Raw genomic sequence first — 24,584 nt, 5'->3', positions numbered from 1 at the left:
TGCACCTACTTCAGACACCCTTAGTGTTTAATTAGTGCAACAATGTTCTTACAACTCTAGATGAATCAGAAAGAAAGCACTGGGCCTAGTAGAAGAACAACTTATAGACAGAACAGAAAACACATACCATCTGAGCTCCAGCTATTCCTCCGACTACTCTGTTTGATGGGGGTTGTACCAGGCAGATCACAGCATGCGAAGATAGCACTCTGCCCAGGGACCTGCACCAGTTCTATGCACTTGCCATTGAGCTGGGAGGACAAGGCACAGTGCATTGGCTTGTATGCAAAAGCTGAACAGTACCCTGAGAGGCAGGCCCGCTGGTAGAAATCTAACACCTTCTTCCTATGCGGAAGAGACAAAAATCAGAGTTAGCAGAAATGTGCTGCATTTCTGACAATGTACAGACGGTTTGATACAGAAATCATCAATTGGGTAGCTGGAAAATCATGTTCTGTGAGGAGCAGGGCCGTGTTCCAACAGAGGCAGTGGTGAGCATTGCTGGATGTTGATTAGACAGATTGATGAATATGAACACAGCACTCTTTGAACACACTTACTGATAATGCTTTATGTGACTGCCAGATGACTTTACTGCATGACAGTAGAAATCTAATTCATCAGAGTTTATTTATATAAGATAAACACGAAGAAACTCACAACTCTGACAGTAGTATCTGCAGCAGAGATAGTTACAGTAACAGATTTTTTTTTGCTATTCCCTTTCATAGTGTGGGTCCCAGAAGCTGTATTTCAAAACTACATTTAGACAATATCTAGTCACTAGAATAGCGTGAAGTTCCTTCTCTATGTTGAAATCATAAAGGCAACAAATTAGAATATACATGGGATTTTTGATTGGATCCTATTCAATAAAACTAAACATTGCTAGTCTGCCTGCTCTGCTAGAAGGAACAGAAATTTATCCTATAGATAAAATGCAACATTGTCAGATACTGAACAGATACAAGACTAAAAGGGTGTGATGCACTGTGATGGACTGGTTTGAATGTGTCAACAGTAGGATGAATTGATGACTGTCCTGTAAGATATAAGCCATTTATTGAACAACAAAAAAAATTCTTTGCCACCATCACATGATCTGATTAGAATTCATCATTCTGCTACATGGTAAAGTCATGGTCCACTTCTAAGAGGTTACTATGTCAACAGATATGGTACAAAATGGTTTAGTCTTACAGTCAGGTTATTTCTTGACATCTCATCTCTTATACTGCTACAATTATAACAATTAATTACAGGCAGAGACAATTTATGTTCATAACCTACTTCAAGCTTCTATTTAAATAGCTTTTAATAACGAGTGACTAGGTTCCCGCTGCAATTTAACTGCAGTCCCTAAATGCACCAAATGACAAAGATGCTCACCTGTCAGAGCCAGAGAGGGGGTAAATATCAGTACCATCCCAAAAGTCTGTGCAGGCCTCAAGGATTATGTCGGCTGTCCCATGTGAAAACATCTGCTCAGTACCTGAAATAACCGTAAACAATGAGTCAGCAACACACATACAGGGTCCCAGGCAAGAGTGACCATACTAACTGCTCCTTTGTTAAAATAGTAGTTCCTTGATCCACTCCAGGTTCACGTTTTCCTCCATAGAAAGTCTTCAGTTTCCCTTCAAGAAATTAGTGAAGATTGAATTATGTATTCAGCTGCTATTTGTCCAACTGGAAGTTCAAACAAGGCTGTGATAAAATGTGAGGCGGATAGTCAGTTCTTTTCTTTTATATTGTATTAACAATCCCACTCCTACAGAAGGTGAGAAAAAATCTTGCTCCTGCATGCAATGTAACAGAAGAAAAGATATTCTTGTGTGTATCTTCTCATGAGAATATAAGCATTGCTGAAATGCTCACACTAGCTGGTGAAATCAAGAGCCAAGAATATCCACTTGCACAAATCTGGCAGGGACCTTCAGGAACACTGGAGAATTTTCCAAAACATAGCAGCTCTCTGCTTTCTGCTACCAAGAGTCATTGCGTGCCAAGTTTATCAGAGTAACAATCCTCCAAGACAGATAGGAACTGTGTGTGAAAGAAGGAGCCTGTTTCAGAGACGTACAGGAGTACTTGTATGGCATTCATTTTATTGCATAAACACTCAGTCCTTCCCACCTTGATCCTATGGTCAGATAGTCCTTGCTGGGGAAAAGTAAACAAGACATTCATGGAATGTCTATGCCCAGAAGAGAGAGCGAGAGCATGCACATGACCACACGTGTGCACACACCCACATTTGTATCTGACAGCAACTGCAATCTTTTCCTGTATGATTTCCATTCAGTGTTAACAGCATGCCGCACGGCAGTTCCTCTAAGGGGCAGATAACAGTGACAGCATGTCCTATAAACTGGAGGGCACTCATTCATCTGTCATTGCCAGCAATGTTAGCTCAGCCTCTTTCCTCTCTAAATCATGAATGTGAAGGACAGAATTTCTCTGGCATAAAGGAGAGAAGAGATGAACAGGGCATGGAAGACAACTACCCATTCATGACCGCTGGTATCCATTAGAAAGAACTAGGCCTCTAGTTGAGCCAATGAGAGCAAAAAGAAGCTAAGAATGCAGCTATAGCAAGGGAAAACAGGCAGTATCACACCATTTTACTTTGCTGAGAATTCTGGTGAGTCCCTTATTTCCTTGTGGTTACTAAGGATTTGGGAAGAATGCTGCCAGATGGCAAGGTACATATTTCAATGGAATACTAAGGGAACATACAGATAAATTACCTCCTATTTCTGCTACAATTGTCAGTTTATGTACATCTCTTGACTTCAGCACCCACATGGGGAAGTGGGTGGATTCAAAGATTTATTCACAAATATTGAATCAGAAGAGGTTAGTTACAGTCATCTGGTCTGACTCTATGAAAACACAGCCATTTGATTTCATGCAATAATATCTGCATAATCCATTATTTCTGGTTGCACACATTTTAGAAAGTTTCAAGGACCAAAACTATCACATGAGAAGTGTTCCAGTGGTTAAATAACCTCGCTGGCAAAACTCCCCTTAGAACTTACTCTAGACAGCATAATCCAGGTCACACATGTATTCGTCTGAGGTCCAGCCTATGAACTAAACAGTTTAAAATTGAGGATAAGGAACTGAAATGAGGCAACACTGAAGGTTTTCATCTACATTAAGTTTCAGCATCAGAAAAACTCTTGCTCACAAAAGCGAGATAGCAGCTACTGGGGCAAACAAAAAAGCTCCTGCCTAAATGCTCCTGCCTAAATTAAGATACAAGTTCAAGAAGAAACAGGTAAGAGAAACCAGTTTACTTGGTAAATCTTGGGCCAATATAGTAGCTGTATTTCAGTTTCAATACTGAACAAACTCCAATTCCAGAAAGCTGAGTTCAGTCAATTTAAGGTATTATTAAGAGACTAAGACCTCTGCTGGGCAAGCTTTTAGGCTTCACCATGTCCATCTGCACATCCTTTCCATCCTAGCCCATTCCTATTGGAATAGAAAGGAGTAGGAGTGGAGAAACCAGCATGGTCTCAGGGGCTGCATTCATGATCATCATGGATTTGTCTGAGATTTCTGTGATTTGTTATTAGAATGTAAAACAGAGATAGAATATGTAGTATACTATACTGTACAACTTACTAATTATGATTTATGATTTGTGTTATCAGAAGGATAAGCATCACTACTTAATACCCTGAGAAATATTCAAACCTGTGCAGTATCAGTTTCACCAACAAAATGAAGACTATTCAAAACCCTCCTTGTATTACACTGCTATTTGGTCCCAGAAAACAGACTTGTCAAATGCTAAGACAGTTTTTAAAAAATTACTCATGATCCTGGAATGATCCAGGGCTGAGAAGAATTCCCCCCTTCAGTATTCCATAGCACTCATCCTTTAGGTTTGTTGAACATATCTGTACAGATCAGAGCAAGACTATCACCAGCTGGGGACTCCAAGCTGTTCCAGAATTACATTTTCTAGGTTCTCTGGGAAGAAGATCCTCCCGACCTAGGTGGACACACAAAGAAAGAGGCAGACTTACTGGTCGTGGTGTCTTTCACGAACAGGTTAATCATGTGACTCAAAGGTGGTCTTCTCTTGGTGATTGATGAAAGCTTCCCCAGCATTGTCTCCTTAACCATCTCATCACTTGGCAAGCGGTACAAGGCCAAATAATTCTCCTGCTTGAAGAGATCTTTGGCACCTGGTGTGAATCCTGGAACATGAATATGAGGAAAAAATTAGATGCTAACCAAAGCAAAAGAATATTCCTATCTCCTGCTTTTGTGCCATCTATCTTGCCTGCTCTCATTTTGACTTTCCCCTCTAATAGGTAGGTTAATCTGTGCTCACAGAGCACCTACGCCAAGATGTTCCAAGATCTCTGATGAAAAATATTCAGGACTAGATTTTACTAGTAATTACAGCTTTCATGCTTCTGATTCATTGAAGAAAGGAACTGTGAAGAACAAGCACAGAATTGAGTTCAAAAGCTTTCAGATTATAATTCTAGTGCTGCATCTTACCTCCTGTGTGCTTCAGTTTTCCCATCTATAAAATTAGCTGAGGTACACAACATCATTTATACCCACTCTCTTGGTAAATCACTGTGGTAAAGACAGACCATCTATCTTTCCATTAGCAGCTAATTCTTGTCCCCAAACAAAAACTGCAGATTCGAGCCAGGAGAATACCAAGCCTAGACAGGGCTTGCTGGAAATATCCTTGATGACATTTTTTCCCTTGCTAGTGTCTACAATGTCTGAACTTGCCAAAGCATCATCTTTAATAGACTATTTTGGCAACCTGTCAATGACAGAGTAAGCTCTGTAAATCTACCTTCTCAGAAACCAGGACTGGGAAAATATTTTGCATGTGCTTTCTAAGGATTAAGTATCTACTGGCAGCACTGATTTCTGTGTCCACACATTTGAATTCTCCTTACCTATTAGTCTGGCAAGCTCACAGAGGCCCCAGGGCACGTGGACAGGCAGCACGGCATTGTGAGTTTCCTGGAGGGCTATGTTGCAGAGATGGTCAGAGAAGCGGCACAAGCGTTCTGTCACAGTGGCATTGCAGAGATTGAGCAGCACATTCAGACCCAGAGGCTTGAGGGAATTCAAGTGTATCTGCCAGTTGGAGTCATCAAACTGGATGCAAGAAGGGTTCTGTTGGTCCTGGGACAGGCTAAGCATCTCAAGGTGGTAATCACATACAAAGTCTTCAGCCTCACAAGCCAGCACCTCAGTGTCACCAGCAACCTGGTCCAACAGATTGAAAAATTCTATTTAGTTACAATGATTACAGCTTGAGCCCAGTGAACTCTCAAATCCCTCAGGGAACTCTCAAATTGCCCAAATAGAAGACTCTACAGGGTCATCTATCTTGTAGATCCACAAAAGAATAATTGTGTGCCCATTCTATATATCCTACCTGAGTATGTTCTTCTTCTCCACCCTCTGTGTCCTTGCTAAAACTCACATTGGACCCAGAGGGATGCTTGCTTCTGCTGTTTGGCTTTCGGTGGGCATGGGCATCAGGAGCCTTTGGAGGGTCACTAGACCAGTTGTTCTTCTCTTGCTCATTTGTCACATGGACTGTGTCTGCCAAGGGGTCAGAGAGCAAAGCATCTCTTTCGTGGGGCTGCAAGATACCAACAAAATGAACAGTGGTGTTTCAGCAGTTGAACACAAACCACTTTTGATTAATACGCAAAATATACTGAAGCGGGGACAGAGAGAAAGGGAAGAAAAAATGCTGTTTTATGGCTCCTACAGAAGAGGATCTCATCCTCATGGATTCTTAATCTTATAAGCAAAGAATTATGCTCATGAGACTTCTGCACAAGCAAAGAGACCCTTCTGTAATACCAAACTGTGTATGTCAGTCATACTATGCTTACAGATAACATGCTACACTATGGGTTACATAACCCTGACCTCATCATCCATCTCATGGTGGCAGAAGGACCGTGTAGAGAGCTCATCAGTCAGATCTTCATGGCTATCATGATGTGGTTCCACCTTCCCACTGAAGAACAGAACAGTCTCTGGGCTAGGATTTGGCCAGGAGAGAATCCCCTGCTTGTCTACACAGCAGAGTACCTAGAACATCCCAAAACACCCCAAGAATGCAAAATTTCAGTGAAAACACATCTAAGCACTGACACATAGTTGCAAATATCATCAAGTTGAATAAACACATAGGAGGCCAGATAAGTCCCTCCTTCATCAACCTTCTATCTTAAGAATCTTCAGCATCTGATATTTCCCCACTCTACCTGGTTGTCTAATACCAATTTTATCTTAGGTCCGCAAAATCAGGCATGAAACCCATGATAAGGAAGCAACTATTGAACTTGTCTCAAGAGCTAGCAGAAGACTGTAGAACATACAGACATCATATCATATTAGATGGCATACAGTATCTCTCACTATTGTTTTAGCCTGTCAATATGCTGCTTAGACATGACAGCTTTAAGATCTTCTGAGGGGTATCTACTTCCATCATGGTGAACTGATTACTAATAGTCTGTGCTCAGGCAAGGACTACATGATTGATGCAAATGAAGCAACTACTCAGGGCTTCTCCTTCTGACAGCCCAACAGTACTCACAGTGACAGATCCCAGACTATGGAGCAAGCTGGAGGTGAAGCTCAGTGTTGGAGATTTGCCTTTTAAAACACACAAGAAGTGGCTCCAGATACAACGTATCATTTCCTACCAAGGGAAGCACAGAACATCATCTAATTAAAGACTCATTCAGAGAAGACAAGGGGAGAGAAGGAAGAAAAGAAGTACGACATTACCTGCTTTCAGGTTCAACACAGTGCTACACTGTAAGATAAACATCAGTCTTTGCGGGAACCAGTTAACTGATATGGTGCTGTTGTTCTCAAGGGAAGGCACTCCTTTCCAACAAAGGATACCAACAGAAATTTTGATTGCTGAATTGAGAATTCATTGAAACTACCTTTGCTTATCCAAAAACATAGAAAGAAATTCTAGAGGGATTTCATTTGGACTAAGCTGGTACCTCTTTGGTATTTTTTCCTCTCATCCCCTTGGAGTAAGGAATGTGAGGCCCCGCCTTACGCTTATATTGCAAACTGGGTAAAGTCACTGGGGAAGTGGCAATGTTGGAAATGAAGTTGAGGTGGGCTGCCTACTGCATCATTATAAATGAAGCGTATCAATGCAGTAATAAACAGAAGGATGGAGATACTTTGCAAAATTCAAATGTCATGGTGGCACCCTGTATCTTTCACACGAAAACATTTCAGTGGGAGCCTGGATGGCAGGAATCAATTCAAACACCAGACTTTTCTCTGTGCATTCCTAAAGCCAGCAAAACCAGGTTTGCCTTACAATGTTATTTTTTGCTTTTTAGCTGTTGCTCTGGAATGCTGTCACTGCAGAGCATTTCCCTCAGAGATCCCTAGATCTAACTCCTTAGATCCTAAGGGTGAGTACAGTCATAAGGCTGAATGCAAAAGCTAGTACAAGGGAAAAAAAAAAACCAAAACACTCATTTAAACCAGTTTCTTGCAGGCAAAGTTTTCACATGGGTACCAAAGGAAAGAAGTAGATATTTTATAATGGGAAGGTGAGCTCAAATCAATCCCACTTCAATACCTGAAAAATAGCTCAGCTAAATGATGAACTGGCAGAGAAGGACAACAAAATATTCAACAAAGAAAGCATGTGTCTCAATGTGTACTCCTCTATGTGGTTAGGAGCAAGGGTTGCCTTACCATATTCTTATGGTATGCAGGATTTTTAATCACTTCTGGAGTTCATCTGCTTCCTTACGGAAATGGGAATTTTAATACTAGAATAGATAGTGAAATGTCTTTCCTCCACCTACCCGTTTAATCTGGGTGATGCAATTTACAGAGTAACCAGATGCAGTTCCTCCCCCAGAAAACATCTCTTTTAAATGTTTATTTGCCCCAGATTTTGAAGGATTACTAATGTGCTTAAGCTCATTAACAAGCCTCTGAAACAGGATCAGACTTTTGGCATCAACATCCTATGCTCCCCTTTTCACATTTGGTCTTGATGCTGACCCATGTTCTCACTGTTCTTTAGTTTTGGTTTGGAGAAGTAGGTGTTTCTGGTACAAGTAAAATACTTCCCTTCTTTCTGACACACACCATAAAAAGTTTATTTTACTCCCGGAATAGGACTTGAAAGAGGCACTTTCTTCACGACAGAAAAAGTTGATTTCAAATCATCTGCAATATTCAGAAAAGCACAGCTGTACTCAGTATCAAAGCTGCCTCAATTTGTGATCAGTAGAGCAGTGTCTACATGGGCAGGTATAAGGGAAAGACATGCAACCTGCATGCACAACAAATTAAAGCAGCAAAAGCGTGACAACAGACAACTGACACAAGCAAAAAAGGCTCTAGGACCAAGCAAGGGATCAGAAAGGAAGGGAAAGGATATCGTGAAGATGAAAGATGTAAGAAAACAATTCATAATAATAGTACCTGAGAAGATACCATCTCTGTGTAGCTGCTGAGAGTGTCCTCTGAAAACTTAGCAAGCTGCAGCAAGAGAAGAGACCAGTTACTATAATTATGCTCAGAAATGTGTCATGGAGAAGCTCCTTCCCTAAGAACTATGCCTTTAGAGAGAAGAAAGCAAAAGCCCTGCCCTATGAGAACTACTATACCAAGACAGATTGATAATTCTCCAAAGCAATTAAGTCTTTAATAGACTATGTCATTACTCTACTTGTGAAGCATAGTCAAAGTGCTTGGTGCTGGTACATCACAGAAGACACAGTTGTTACCTAAAAGTCTACAGAGAAAATAATATCAATTAGACCCAGCAGAACATCTTCCTAGATGGTTACTAGATGGTTATTTTAAGACAGAAAGTCAGTATTGACTGACCTGTTTCTTCACTATCCAGGTTAGTTAAAAGAAAGGAACTAGATGAGAGTGACTGCAAAAGCAGGTACTTGCTGAAGGAATGAGGTGATGTGAATGGGTTGTGGATAGGAAACAAAAAGAAATTATTTACTGCAGAGCACTACCTACCATGGGGCTTTTGGAAACTGCAAAATTTACACTGCAAAATTTACTAACTGAAAAACTGCGCATCCAGCATAAAAGAATTCCACAGAAGATGTAGTTTTGAAAAACAGTTTAAATTGAAGTAGATATATAGGCATAAATGAACATGGCAATTAAATGTGTATATATTAAAAAAAAAAACAATAACCCAAATAATGTATATATCTGTCACTTAAGAAGAAATCAGCTTTAAACATCTGTAAAAGCCAACACAAATCTGTCAGAAATAATTTAAACTGAAAACTGAAGGATAACTAGGAACTGTTAGCAATATTTCATTTAAATTTAACAAGCAACAATCCCATGGTAAAACTAATAATAATGTCTAGTTTTGAGAAGGAGTGAAAACAGAAATAAAAATTAACAAAAAACTAAGAACAAGCTCACCAATCCACTGTTTGATGAAAGTAGTGGAATCGCAAATGATACTGCAAGCAAACCAGATGAGTTAAATATCGCTACCCATTATTCAGTGATATGATCAGGTCATATGATAACTATGAGATATTTTCCACTTCAATGCTAGCTACTGAAACTAAATTTGTTTTTAAAATAGACAACTTTCTGATTGTTACTGCTGACTTTTTACAAGGTTTGAAGCATGGATTTAAGACCTAATGCAGTGGATGAAAGCTAACATGGTGATAGTGACTAATGAGGATAAGGAAAACACATCAAGTTACCACAAGACCCCAGACTGACTTTGATTTCAAACAGCATAATGGAGAAGCTGATATAAAACACATAATAAAAGTACAGAAGTGGAATAATACAATCAGTACCAAATAACACAAGTATATAATCATTGTGATATTTCTGGATAGAATAACAACTGGACTGATAAAAGTAATGCTGTTGATGTAGTATACTTGGTACTTTGACTTGATAAAAAAGGCTTTATTAGTTTTCAAGCAAAAACTAGAGTAATTCCAGAGTAAGAAGGCCCATATCTAAATATATTAGAAATTCACCTTCTGATAGCAAAATAATCATTTGCAGTAAGATGTGTTACTAGCTCAAGCAGGGAAAATTCTAGGTGTTCTGTTAATACCCTGAAATAAAACACAAAGTCATTACTGACAGAGATTGTACACTATACAAAGACTGGGGAAGGGTCAGATATTAAAGAGAACAGATAATTTCTACATAACAGTATGGACTGCTCAGAAAACAAGCAAAAATAGGCATAGCAAAACACTTCAAAAATAAATCTGCATTCCTAGCAGAAAATATAAAATTTGGGCTAAAAAAAATGAGACTCCATCTTAGAAAGCAGTAACTCCGCAAATTATTTGCTGAACAACAGCTGGCCATTTAAGGCAGTGGCTAAAAAATCTACTGTGATCTTTTGTTGTACTAACAAGGGAACATACAGCTCAAATTATTCTCAAGTTTAGCTCAAGCACAACTGTTACTGGAATATTTATGGGTTGTGGAGATTCATAATTCTACAGTGATCCTGAAGCACTGGAGAAAGCTAAGAGAAAAGCCAAAACAAATATTAAGAGTTGGCAAATATGCTTGCAGTGACTCAAGGTGTTTAAATAGTTTACTTAATCAAAGAGATGGTAAAAAAGGGATTGTGAGCAGCTACCACAGAACAGAAACTTCATTGATTTGCTCTTAAATCTATGAGACAAAGGAAGCTAAGTTTCAAGGGCTGGAAATCAGATCCCACAAGAACACTATCATATAGATGTTGATTTTTAACAGTAAATCATTACTGAAACAACCTGTCAGAAGCAGCAGGAATATTTTCAAACCAACATCAAATCCCCTTCTAAAAGGAATGCTGCTATAAGCCAACGATAGTAATGAAATTTGAGGCAGGGGCTCCTTTGGGGCAGCCACTGGTATCTGCCATGCAGTTATGACTAACTGGTCATTACTGTTGCCTATGGCCTTAAAAAAAAAAAAAAAAAAAAAAAAAAAAGAAAATCAAAGATCTTGAATATGATGGGATGGAGCAGAAGGTGGAGAGAAGTATCACACAGGCCAAGTGACTGGAGAGGAAGAAGGTCCAACATTTTGAACAGAATGGAGAGAAGGAAAGAGTGAAGTAGAGATGCCAAAAGTACACTTCCCTAGTGAAAAGTGAGAATGACTAAGGCACCCTACAATGGTTTTTCTGCAGCAACAAAGATGGAGGATTGGGTTTGAGATGTCACAGAAAGAGAAAGAGCTGGTTGGACAGAATGAGTTGCGTGGACAAGAAGACACAAAATAAAACAGGTGCAAATGTGAGTAACAAGGCAAATGGGTATGTTGAGAATGATGAAGTATGGAAGCTAAGGAGACCTGGCTTTTCCCAGCCTAAAAGCAAGGTATGTATGGCAAGAGATGTTTCCAAGGATAGTAACAAAGTGATGCTGAGAATGGATGGAAAATGTAGAAAGGAGGAAAAGGGATAGTAAAGGTACAAATATGTCATTGGAGGGGGAAGCATGAGTTCACCCTCTCAGTTTAGTTGTGTACAATAGAAAACACAGAACCAGGACCACAGAGGTCAAGGAAGGACATGAAGGAGAGAGAAACTCTATTCAAGCACAGGCTTAACAGAAGTCAGCAGACAACAAACAGCACAGTGCACCTCACCAATGTTGCCACTGGGAGAAAATAAGAGACACCCATCAGTATATCCAGTTCAGGACCACACATCCATCAGAATACCAACTTTCCATTTGCCAAACCAGAACAGTTACCAGAAATTTGCCTTACTTTCTGACCCACTGGCAAGGCTATGTCTGCAAGCCAAGCCCTAGAGCCTCAAGAAAGGGCTGCTCAGCCCACAGGTTATAACAAAGGATCTTATGTATCATGTTACTTCTCCATGGCTTAATGTTCTCTAGTTGTGGCCACCATGTGGCATTTGTCTCCACGTTGACTCCTCTGTCAGATTACATTTAGCTGATAGAAAGCACATGCCTTGAAGAGATTTAGGGAATCACTGAATCTTCCTATCACCCTTGGGATGTATTTGTAGGCAAGCTGAAAAACTGAAACATCTGTGCAAGAAAAAGCCACGCGGTGCTGCAGGGAAATGAGCTGGCCAGGACACTCATAGATACAACAGGTTTTTTTGATTATGTGCCAAATTCACCGTGCTTGCTTCACAGAGCCCTTCTCATCTACTGCCCCTTTCTCTGCAGTGGTTTGATGCGGACAGATACCTACCAGTGAGGTGGATGAGGCCTTACTCATCTGGGCCAAGACTCTGGCTTCTCCAAAGGCTGTAGCAAGAATCCACAGGACAGGAAAAAGCAATGGAAGGATGGGCAGGACTCCATTCACCTGAAAAAATAAAACCTCCAGTCACAAGTAAGCACAGAGACAACAAGAAGTTAGACCTGTCAAACAACCTCTTTTCCACCACAGTGGACTGGTAAAAGGCAACAGCAGGAAGTACAGAGACAGCTTGCTCTGAAAGCAACACAATACAGGGAGAAGCACAGAAGGACACACATACCCTTAAGAGTTTGTAATGAAGAAGGCTATGAATAAATTGCATCAACTTGTAGCTGTTTGTTGTTGTTTTTTTGTTTTTTGTTTTTTTTTTTTGCTGAATTTGGCATAAGTTCTTAAAGTTTAAAAGAAAAATATACCACATACATGTAGGCACATGTATATTTACAGATATGGATATAAATATACATGACAAGAAAGAAAGAGAAAACAAAGAAGAGTACAGAAGGAACAGACAGGGTAGTGTTATTGCTCTTCACTGTTGAGAGCTCTTGGATCTGATGTGCACAAGGAAGTGTGTACACAGGATGTTGTCATGGGATGAAGCAAGTTGTTGATGGAGGGAATTGCCACAGTGGTGCTTTGAGGTGGAAAGGTGTAGTGGAGCTCAGCACACTCTTTACCTGTAGCTGAAGAAGAGTATGCTGCCAAGAAGCAACTCCAGGAGCTTTGAAAATGAAGCGCACAGCATTGGTGATTAGGAAGCCAGCCTGCAATTCAGAGTTGACACCATCAGTGAACTACTAGTACTTATAGAAGAAGTTTTTGCTTCCTTATAACATTCTCAGCCCTGGGAAAAAAATCTGGAGGATACACTTGGTCTGCTGTTGCAGTTCTTCACTCTCACAGATGGGCAGCTCAGTATCTTTGGTCCTCCATACTACTGAAGGTACACAGTCAGCTGCATGAGTTAGAGCCGGGCCACAATTTCCTATTGATGGCCGCAAATTCTTCACCTTTATTGACAAAACACAGCTATATTCAATACCAAAGGCTTGAAATCAGACCTACCAGTACAATAGGGACAGCATATTTCAACATCACAGACTGTACAGTGAATCTCTCATTATCCAGGGCTGTCACAGGACGTGACAATGCCATTTCCAGACACCACCTGAAAAAATGGAAAACGACTTGCAATTTCAGGAAACAAGATCCTAGCCCTGCACTTTTTTCTCAGATAAGAAACTGTATTCAGCCTATGTTAAGAAGGGGAGCCTTTGAAAGAGAAACCAAGATTCAACAGGTTTAAGAAAGAGAATACCTTTCTCTTTTTTTTTTTTTTTTCTCCCAAAAATGTGGCTTGCTTTCAAGTTGAAATGGATGCAGTGATTTTTTAACTACCTCAAGATCCTGGCCTCTGAGTTACAGAAGACGCCACTGACCAGAGATTTATCAATTAATTTATATCCTCAGTCTCAATCTCTGAGGTTGAGATTAAAATAATCTCAACAGAGTCACAAATTTTTGCCATCAAATGCTTAAAATCTATGACCTCCCTGCATTGTTCAAATTTACTTGGAAAGTAATGAGCTGAACAGTAATACTTAGTATGCATATGTTTTTAAATATCAGTCTAAACTATCAGGTAAGGAGGACAAGTGAAGACAAACAATAAGAATCTTACAGATGGGGCATTCCTAGGTAATAGAGAAGACAAAGCAAAGCATATTTGGAAGTTCCTGGGCTGGACTGGTAAAATTTCATTTTTTTCCTGATACAAGACATCAGCAAGGGCCAAGATAAGCTGTGAAGCCATTGAGCACAGTAGTTAACCCACCTGACATTATCAATTATTGGAGTCTTCAAGACACGGAACAGACGATACAGCTGAGGATTCTGAGGTCCCTTTTTCACTTCTCCCCTTGGGGAGGGTGGAGGTGAGAAAGGTGGAAACAGATCTCCTGGCTCCAGAACTATGTGCTCATCATCCTAGAAAAAAAAGTCAGTGAGCCAAAGGCTGCTCATCTGGGGCCTCAGCGTAATTCTGTTTCTGGGGTCTGGAGGTTTAGTCCAGCAGGATTTCTCCCACTACATGTGACAATACACATTTCTCACAGTTCTCTCTCAGCTCTCAAAAATTCATTAGTTAAACTGTTGCTTCAAACTTGAAGCAAAATTAAATGCTTGCAGGCCTTCAGAAGTAACAAAACATACCTGGTTATTCATGAATTTTTGCATTTCACAGAATTATAGAATCACAGAATCATAGAATGGCCTGGGTTGAAAAGGACCTCAAAAATCATCTAGTTTCAACCGTCCTGCTATGTGCACGGTTGCCAATCACTGGACCAGGCTGCCCAAAGCCACATCCAGCCTGTCCTTGAATGCCTCCAGGGATGGGGCATCCACAATCTCTCTGGGCAACCTGTTCCAGTGCATGCACCACCCTCAGAGTGAAAAACTTCCTCCTAATATCTAACCTAAATCTCTGCTGTCTTAGTTTAAAAGCATTTGGAGTAAAAGTCAAAATTAACAACAAAGGTAAGTAAATTTCAGGCTTTAAACTGTTGCTGAGCTTCTTTAAGCAGCAAACTCTTTGCATAGGTCTTGTAATTGATTTGCTAATGTACTTCTATTCCAGGTAATTTATGTTACTTTCTTTTATACTAAATCAGTAGTAAGAAGGTCAAAACAGACAAACTTATTTCTCCACATAAAAAACAGGACAAAGCAGAGAGACTGTACATCATATCATCCTACTGGACAGATTTATTACACTTAAATCAGCAGCATATTACACTTTCCCCTTGACCTGGGACAATGGAGATATGGTGCTTTGATATCACATTAGTGTCTCCAGTCTGTTGGGTTTGGGTGTTTGTAGGGAAAATAGAGCTGTCTAACAAAGTGCTTTCTTTGATTGAACTGGAGTTTCAAAGCATTTAAAAGGTTAGAAGAATCAAACATTCCCATAATCCATACTTTGAGATTTAGAATATTAATAAGAAAAGGAAAGGCCAGGGAACTAAGACGAGCAAGTTACCTTAATTCCCCTCAGAGAAGCAAACGACTCCTGTCCTGGCCTCAAAGCAATGACATCTCCTTCTACTAATAGGCTTACAGGCAGGTTAACAAGATGACCATCCCTGTATGCCCAATGAAGGGACCAGGATGGGGCATAAGGCATATGGAGATCAGGGTACATGGAGTCTGGCCATTTCACCTCTTTGCCAAGTGTATCTGAAAGCACAGTGTGAAGGAATTATGCAATAACATTTGGAAGAGGACAATCATACATCAATATACATTTCATAGTGGCTATAAGCCCTCCAGTGCTAAGACTGGTCCATGCCCATGAACTTTAACCTTGTTGGCTTCCCCTTACCCCCCCCCCCTCCACCCTGTATAATCAATTAAACACTGTCACATAGTAACATCAAATACATACTTGTACAGTGAAAAAGCTAAGGAATGTCCTTAAAGGTGCCACACTGAAATGAACTGCCACCTTGAGTTCAAAAGCCCCCATTGAGAAGATGCTTATGTACAGCAATTTATTTCCTTCTGTTCTAAGTTGTAGCACAATCCCATATTTTCTTCTTTCATCATCTGCGGCAAGGCAGATATTTTTGTAAGAAATTTGGGATTTGAATTACTCCAAAGCACAGACATAACACACACCTATCTGGTAATATACCAGATGGAAGCACATGGCCACACCACAGCTCAAAATAATGACTCCACAAGACAGGTATGATATAGGACACCGCTATCACGGCCTGTTTCTGTGTAACAGAGGGCAAGGCTAGTAAGCTCAATTAATAACACATGATCAAGTTTTGGTGAAAAATCCAGTATGGAGGGAACACAAATCCAAATGACAGACAGATGAATGAGGCCTCACCATTTATCTTATCAATGATCATTTGAAGTCTCCTTTCCACCTCTTTGCACTTCAGCCTCTCGTGACGTCCAACCATGAAAAGATCCAAGAGGAGAAGGAGGAAGAGTGCCAATGCATTAACTATTTCAGCACCTTGGCTTTGCACAGCAAAAATAGAAGAAAGCAGAAAGCAGTTCAGTTTTGAGTAAATGAGCAGAATATGCTGCTGTCAACCTACAGAGATAAATGCACATCTGTTCAATTGTTTATTCCTACACCCCAAAGACTCATGTTTAAAAAAGAAAAGCAGAGAAGCCACAACTACACTTCTTCAAGGTAACGCCACCAGGGAAGTTTGAAAAGACCTGTCTCAATTAAAAAAATGCCCTTACAAATACAGTTAAGCATGTTATGGACCTTGTGACAGTACAGTAGTTTCTCTTATGAGCCACTAACTTCTCCAGTTTCAAAACCCTCCTGAACAATTCTAATGTCTCAGGATTTTTTAAGATCTAGGAAAACTGTAGAAAGAAAATTTCATTCCCTCCACAAGATGCTCTATGGGTCAATTAGAAGTAGAATTAAGTTAGTTGAAATTCTGTGGAAGGGAGAGGGACAGAATTACCAGTATGAACATGTTCATGATTACACAGAATGAGGGACAATGATGATATGTGAGCCATACACAGAGTCAAGAGGATGCAAAATTACTTTTTGCTTCAGTCAACCAGTAAATGAATTTTTGCTTACTTTCCCTGTGGCTGACTCCCAGAGCAGCACAGCAGCAACACCACTGCCAGAAGCATCAGAGATGCACCAGGCCAGTGGAAACAGGAGCAACGGTTACCGTGGTACAAAAAACTGCTTCTCCATGCCTCCTACAAAAGGAAAGCAGCAGACAGCATTCATAAAATACAAAGTTAGGTACACAAAAAGGTAGAGGAAAGATAAAGGCAGCAGTTAACAGACACTCCAAAGTGAACACAACTTTGTAAATCCCCTTAGAACTAAAAAGAGCATCCCAGATCAGTTATGCAAATTCTAGAGCACTAAAGGTTTTTCAGCTGGGGAGTCTGGGTGAGCACTGCTATCTTTAGTTTTGCTTAGAAGAATGAAAAGACTTCTGTGCCAGGCTACTCCATTTTCACTATCTAGAAAGAAACATGTTTAACCTTTAAGTAGCGTGAATAAACACTAGCACTTTGTACTCAGTGTATGTACCAGATAAACACGGAGGACAGGGGAGACTGCTGAGTTCCACTTCTCTTTCTCTCCACTTGATATGGCTCTCCTGTACACACTGCCACTAGTGGCTCTTGAAGATGTTACATCCTTCCTAGTTGAAGCTAAGCTCCTGGAGAACATCAGCAGCCACGAGAAAAGTACTGAGAAATATACCCCTAGGTAATTCCTTGCTTTGTTCCCAAAGACTTTGGCAGTTCTAAACTTGGAAACTTTGCAGCAGCAGTCAAAGAGGAAATGCAGCCAACTTTCAGTTAATCCTTGACTTTGCTTTGAGAAGGGGAAAATGAGCATCCAACCTAGTGCTGTTTGGTGTCTCACCTTCCATGAAGTCACTTTTTTCCGTTCCTTCTGATGTCCCTCCAGCAGTGTTGTCAGCTGGTCTCTCAAGATTGCAAGGGCTTTCTTTGTGGTAAGGCCCAAACTTGAGGTCATCTCATCCTGAAGTGCCAGAAAAATGAACTGTTCAGTACTTTCCCATTTTCCTTTTAAGCTTGTTTCTGGTGGCTAACTGAGCACCCTACTGTGAATGCCTCACACTCATCACAACCAGTTTGATTATTCATTTCCCTGAAATCATCTCTCTTCTTGTGACTACTGGCTGGAATTATAGCACCTATATAGTCATACATCAAGTAATGTCTACAAAACAAGGTTCTAATCAGCAGTGGCTGGAGACAATACTAAGAGAGACTGCTCAGTTCTGAGGTTACACACACCTGAACTGGTATCAGCTTGTAGAGACAACAGAACACAGATGGTTACACTGAAATTTTATTGATACAGGATAGATTTTGCTAACATAATTAACAACTAGGGAGTAGAATACCTGCAATGCTAAAAAAGAGGGGTCTAGTTTCTACAACTGCTAATTACAAATTTTGGTTCTGAACTCTGCTACTGTGGCCACAAAATCCCCCAGATTTAAGTATTAGGCCACTCAACAGTTCAGGAGGAGATGACTCCAGCATTAACAAATCCTTTTACAAGAGAAAGCACTGGAGTTTTTAGTGCTGAATTGTGAGAACATACAGGTGAGGCATTCTGGCTTGAAGGGAGCATATACAGTCCAAACCACTACTCCTTCATTATTCAGTATAGAGACAAGAGTCAGAGAGGATGCAACCCAAGGGAGTGCTATTTGGACAACAATGCCATAAGTTTCTGATTATCATGAAAGTAGGGCAAATGCTTGCGTTTCCAGGATAAGAACACAAGTGTTTACCTTCCTTTCAAATCCAATACTGCTGAGAGCTACTGGGACTACCAGATCACTGGTATATTGAAATCATCTAATGAGGTGATAATTGAAATCATCATTAGATACGATCACTGACAAGTGAATCAACAAGGAAAAGCAGGCAGATGGCTGCTGCAAATACCATGGTACTGCACATAGTAGTTCTTATTTGCATTTCATGCTTTAATACAAATACCCTGAAGGTGACAGTGAATAGAATATTCTGCACATTAGAAATGCTCAGGTGTATCATGCTGTTTACAGAGTACAGACCTAGTAAACACAAAGCAGGCAGGAAGCTTCCCTCTCCAGCTTCCACCAGTGTGACACACATTCCAGCAAATACAGTTCAGGCAGGATCTGCAGCTTTCCTTGCTATTGCAGCCACAACCTCTTTCGAGCCCTGCAAAATCCACCTTACTCTCAACTTGCAGCAGCTCTGCTGTTCAGCTATATGCATACGCATCCAGCTCTGCAAGTGCATCTCAACTCTGGTTTGCATTTTTCATGTTCCATAAATGAGTGTTTTTGTTAATGAACTTCTACTAGAAACTAATCTTGCACTTTGAATCCATTTGCTTTGATGACCCAACCAAAAGCTGTAACAGAAGTGTCAAGAAATGGCTGATAGCTGCTCTTTAAAATATCATCTAGGCATCCCCTTCTTCCCCCCCTCCCCCCCCACACTTATCGGGCACAATTTGAAACAGCAAATTCTGGCCACGCAGTCTAGCAGTGCTGCCTTAGCTGCAGTTTTTTAGAAATAAAAATAAACCTGCTCAGTTTTCATTCTCTCTGTCAGTTTTAGGAATAGAGGAAGCAGTTCTGCGTTGTTCTTGGAAGCAGCCCAGGTATCATCATCACAGGACTAAACACAGAACTCCCCTAAAGACTCCCAGAGGAGAAGATGGCAGGCAGCAAGCTGGTAATGGGCACACCATGGCACCATGGGAGTGCTGCAAGCAGGAGTGCCTGAGAGCAGCACAGAGTGAGTGTTAACCAGATTCTCTCTCTCCTGACTGCTAGCTGACTGGGGCACAGCAAAGCACTCACAAAAACATTTACCCTTTCTTTCCAACAATGAGAAAACTGAAATGTAGCAATAAGGGGGACTTTAACCGAAAAGCAAAGTCTGCTTAAACACCACTGAGTTGATTCCAACCAGTACACAAGAAATGTGAGGAAACCTGTGCTTAATGACAATATTTAGTATAGCTATGTACTCCCTAAAAACTGTCACATCACAGTAGGGAGCAAGTAAGAGAAAGGAGCAAATTCAGAGGGAACCAAAAAGCTTCCTCAAACACGTGCGCGTCTGCTCCAGCCTTAACACAGATGTTATGGTTTTGCCATAGGATCGGTCAAGGAAGGAAGATGCAGTAGGTGAGGAAGAACAAAGTCTGGGAGGGCTGATGAGGAGGAAGAATAGGGACTTTCAAATATCCATCTTTACACTTATAATGTGGAGTTTATGGTAAAGTAAACAGATAGAGCTAACCTGGTAAACATACACTGTAATATTATTAGTGAGCTGTCTGTGCTGACTCAGAAAACTGTACGTTTGGTTCTCCAGACCAGAAGCAGCTGAGAACTACAAGTGGAGCAGCATCAATGGACTTCGTGTTGCCTTCTCCATTCAGTTGGCCCTCCATAGTTTGACATGGGGATATCAGTTGCCAAATACCAAATGCGGGCTGATCCAGGAGTTTGTTTCAACAGTCTTGCCTGCCTCAGAGCAAAAAAGTTTCCTTTCCCTTCCTCATGCTTTCAGGTTGCATATAGGAAAACATTGTTTATCTTCTGAGTTTTCTCTTACAATGAAAAGCTATTCCTGAGCATCGCTACCTAGTCATGTCTGCTTCCCGCATGAAGTTTTATTATCCTGAATTCCTCTTATTTTCATGTAACCATCACGCATCCACAGTAGCCTATTTATTTGTTCTATTAGTATGCATTGATACAATATGTGTTATTGTACCATGTGCCAAACATTTGTTAAACAATACTGGAGCACAAATGTATGTTCTGCATTATAAAACTCACCCTTCCCACTGCTTCTATAGACAGGTACGCTTATTCAACCTTACACAGCGGTAGATACATTTTGTCCTCTGTGGATCAGGTCTCTTGAAGAATAAAGGCCTCTCACCAAGTTTACTGTGTATTTCAACTTAGCTGACTTTTAAAAAGGCTGTTAAAACAAATAAGTGAATAGGAAACAGAAGATTTGCTAGAAGGTTCCGTTTTCATAGACTGCAATTCCACCTCTCTGATTCAGAGTGGTATGGAAAGCCCCTACTAGGAAGCTGTCAGATTCTTCCCTCTCTCCAGGATGCATACACTAAGTCCCCTTTTTCAACACTTTGACTCAACTGCTTCTCAGATTTCAACAGTTGGAGGCAGGAAACTGCGCAAGAGAACCTTCTTCCTTTTTCTGAGAGCTATTTTGCATTGCTCTAGCAGAAAGAAGAAGGCAGTTTTTAATTTAACAGTAATATTTTTCATGCTATTAATCTAATTCATTTATTACATCTCATGAAATATCAAGTGTTATTCACAGCTTCAAAAATACATGAGAAGGAACAACTTCACCAGATATATCTGCATAACATAAAGTCAGATTCTTGCTTATGATAAGGCACAATATGACCCACAGTGCAGCTTTTTTTAGTCCCATCAGAGGGGATGGCAGACCATATACACAAAAGCATGCAATCTCTTTGGGCAACATTTCCTACAGCAAGCTAGTGCTAGAGAGTAATTTATTTTTGTTCTAAAGGAAATCCTACTTCAGTGTACTACATTTCTGTCCAAGTGCGGCTGCTGAGTTAGTGCTCAGGCTATCTGTAATAACCATTCTATAGCACGATAGAGATGTAGACAGCAAAGCTAGGAGATAGGCCACTCGAGGCAAAGATTTCCCTATTGTTACCTACATCCTTGGTCTCAGTTACATTTTTTGTCTATCCTGGTGCTCACCCAGTCACTTTTAAAAAGAGCACTGTCCTGACTCTACAAGTGTGCTTGCCAAGTGAGCCAAAACATGTAAAGCCTCTACCCTTACCTATTCACACTCCACACATAATAATGGATAATCAGTAATAGCTGGATTCTGCTTCTGCCACAGATTTCTGCATGACAGTAGGAAAATCAAAAGCTCTTTTGTTCTTTAGTTTCTTCTCTCTACAATAGGACTACTAACTCCCTACCAGCCATATGCATGTGAAACTATAATATTCAGCAACTCACCTGAACACTACTGGAAGGCACAGAAAAAAAAGAAATGTATGTTGATATTTGCATGATTCAGGCAGCTCCACCAAGCACATCATAGTTCTGTGGGAACCACTGTCTTTAGGGCTGGACATACAGGGAAAGGTACCAGAAGACACAAATGAACACAGCTTTTAAAACTTGTTTAAATGCCACCTGACAAGAGTCTGGCAGACACAGCTTAACTGCTGGTGGTCTCAAATCAAATGAAAAAAACAAAGTCTTCAGCACAGCAGTGCCGAGAATAATGGACAGAGAACAGTCAACAACTGTCTCCTTCCATCTTCAGCAGCAGTATGAAAAGCAGCCCAGAACCCTCCCATCCCAGGACAAAAGAGGTCCCACTGCACGGTAACTGAGTGCCTGTGGGGGCTCCAGCAGGGAAGCTGCCTTCAAAGCTCCCTGCTGCTCATCACCAACAGCCTGTAGTCTTACACAGCAAAGAAACAGAGCAGCAGGAGCAGTGATCTCTGATATCTGGCCAGAGCAGCACTAATTGGCTGTCTGAATCACCATTACATTTTGCTTGGAACAGAGTCCATTTTATACAACACAATGACATTCAAATTTTATGCCCTCTGTGAAGCACAGAGTAAGACACCAACAGGCACAATCAACCTTTCTATGCGGGTAATGCAAAGCTCAGTGCTTTCTTTCTCCCTCAGCTAGTAGCAGCTAGCAGCAGCAGAGCTGTTTGGAATTGTACCTTTGCCTGTCTGTCTCTTCAGTCCTATTTGCAACAGCACATCCCCAGCCATAGTCACCTGCTTCACCTGGCTGCTGGCAGGATGAGGCAGTGTTTATGCAGTGCTTTGAAGCTCATCTGTACTGTGAAATTCTAAATCTGAAATTAATTTATCCAATTACATTATTCCTCCAAGATCAGAGGTCAGTTACGGCTCCGTATTTATTCTGTTTTTGATACATAGTATGGTGCTTTATGACAAGGCAGAGCTTATTCCAGAGGATGTTAATCCCTTCTCTGAGACAAGTAGTGTTCAGAAATCTACAGAACTTCAGCAATTCTTTTGTCTTCCATTAGTTTTCTTCCCATCCCCGCTTCTTTATCTGAAGACACTGAGGACTAAAAGTACTATACAGCCTCGCAGATGCACCACAAAACATGTTTAAAAGGAGTATGGATGTTCGACAGCCACAGATCAAAGCACATACAAGAAACAGACAAATTTAAGTGAAAAGGCAGAGGGGCAGTAAAGCAGGAGTCAGCAGCTAAATTCATCTTTGCCCCCTCCCATTGGTCCTACAGTTAAATCTGCAATTTAAAACAAGCCTTCTCTCCCCAGTCCCTCCAACAAGCCATTCCCTTGCTAAAAATCTTCATGTCCTGCTATAACCTCTTTACTCAAAACCTCCAAGCTTTTCATGCAGAGCTCATTCATATCAGCTTTTCACATCAGGCTAGATGCAGGCTGGGGAAGGAGAGAGGGAAAGCCATTTTGAATTTAAATGTTAAGAGAGAGAAACTTACTTTGTGGCATTTGCCTTGGTGAGTGATCCAGAGATCAGGCTGCTTAAAGAGCATCTGGCCTACACTCCTGAGCCACTTACACAGCAACTGCACTGCTGCTGCTCTCCAAAAATGAGAGCAGTGGAGAGAGAGAAAGACAGTGCACAGCCCAGCACTGCAGAGAATGAGACAGAAGCAGCAGAGTGAAGCACCAGTCTGCTGATTAATTCAGCCTGTTTCCAGTCATGCTGCAGATCCAGCAAGGAGGAGGTGGATGGGGGTGGGGAATGAGGGAGAGAAAGGAAAAAAGACAGAGACAGAAGGAAGTTTGTCCAGGATAGCCCCAGACATCTGAAAGAATGGTCCATTTATCAGATGGAGTTGATTCAGCCAGAATCCCTGGGTTCCGTGCCTGTACGGATGCATATGCATATATAGTAAGGGTTGATGCTGACAGACAGGGGTCTGTGGAAAAACAGATGGCAAATTAGATGGGACAAAGTGCTGTAAAATATACTACAGAGGAAGGAACACCTAAGCAGCCAAGGGAAAAAAAACAGAGAGACAGAGAGCCCCAGGAATGCTGACTTCCCTATGTAACTCTAGGAGAATCATCCAGGGGACTCCATAGCTTTGAATTCAAGCTCAACTTAAAAATAAATAGAATGGCTACAGGTCCAGTCTGAGGTGTTCCTACCCTCTTTTCCTGTTGATAGTGTGTCTTAGTTTCAGCTGGGATGGAATTGTTTTCTTCAGAGTCCCAGCTGAAACTAAGACATAGAAAAAAAGAACAAATGCCCCTCTCAGCATTCACACATCCTGAGCCACCCTATCTAAACCAAAAGGTGCACAGAGATTCCTCATAGCTGTACACCGTGTCTGGAGCTGACTGCTTACTGCCAGCTGTACAGTGCCACAGAGAGGCAAAGAAATAGTGCAGACAGGTAATGAAAAAAAAAGGCCTTTGGAGGAGAGGAAGGAATGAACTTTCTCTCACTCTCATATTTTACAGGAATGGTTCCTTTTTGCTGTTGGAGGTAAACATCTTTGTAAGTGGGTTTTTATATAGCTTCTGCTTCAGTGATGATTCTGTCTGAGCTACCCAGCTTTGCAAAGCAATCATTACATCAGTTACTTTCCTTCCACATAGAAAAGGGTGAAGAACTGGAACCATGTCAATAACTTGCCAAGGATTATAGCCAACC

At 40.9% G+C, this 24,584-nt stretch overlaps 1 protein-coding gene across 12 annotated transcripts in view; it reads right to left on the bottom strand.

Annotated features, from left to right (window-relative positions):
• TMEM94 (transmembrane protein 94) overlaps positions 1–24,584 on the bottom strand; it is a 47,607-nt gene that overhangs the window by 12,945 nt on the left and 10,078 nt on the right. For 6 of the 12 annotated variants that reach the window (XR_003071162.3, XM_015295445.4, XM_025141792.3 and 3 more), the window contains exons 1-17: positions 23,401–23,522; positions 17,720–17,839; positions 16,907–17,034; positions 16,178–16,314; positions 15,317–15,513; positions 14,111–14,262; positions 13,342–13,444; positions 12,954–13,040; positions 12,262–12,378; positions 8,497–8,553; positions 6,617–6,721; positions 5,941–6,105; positions 5,435–5,644; positions 4,947–5,262; positions 4,044–4,217; positions 1,390–1,492; positions 128–345 (exon numbers count right to left, since the gene is read on the bottom strand). Coding sequence is in view for 11 of the 12 variants with exons in the window: in XM_015295445.4 (XP_015150931.2) it covers positions 128–345; positions 1,390–1,492; positions 4,044–4,217; positions 4,947–5,262; positions 5,435–5,644; positions 5,941–6,105; positions 6,617–6,721; positions 8,497–8,553; positions 12,262–12,378; positions 12,954–13,040; positions 13,342–13,444; positions 14,111–14,262; positions 15,317–15,513; positions 16,178–16,314; positions 16,907–17,034; positions 17,720–17,839; positions 23,401–23,454 (2,443 nt within the window). In the remaining variant the exon portion in view is untranslated. Of the gene's footprint in view, positions 1–127; positions 346–1,389; positions 1,493–4,043; positions 4,218–4,946; positions 5,263–5,434; positions 5,645–5,940; positions 6,106–6,616; positions 6,722–8,496; positions 8,554–12,261; positions 12,379–12,953; positions 13,041–13,341; positions 13,445–14,110; positions 14,263–15,316; positions 15,514–16,177; positions 16,315–16,906; positions 17,035–17,719; positions 17,840–23,400; positions 23,523–24,584 lie in introns of those variants that run through there. The other 6 variants (XM_046902236.1, XM_420127.8, XM_046902237.1 and 3 more) reach the window with 3 other exon arrangements.

Source organism: Gallus gallus, chromosome 18, assembly GCF_016699485.2.
Source record: "Gallus gallus isolate bGalGal1 chromosome 18, bGalGal1.mat.broiler.GRCg7b, whole genome shotgun sequence".
Taxonomy (NCBI): Eukaryota; Metazoa; Chordata; class Aves; order Galliformes; family Phasianidae; genus Gallus; species Gallus gallus.
Note: the sequence above shows the minus strand (reverse complement) of the source record. Positions and strands in the feature narration are given on the sequence as shown.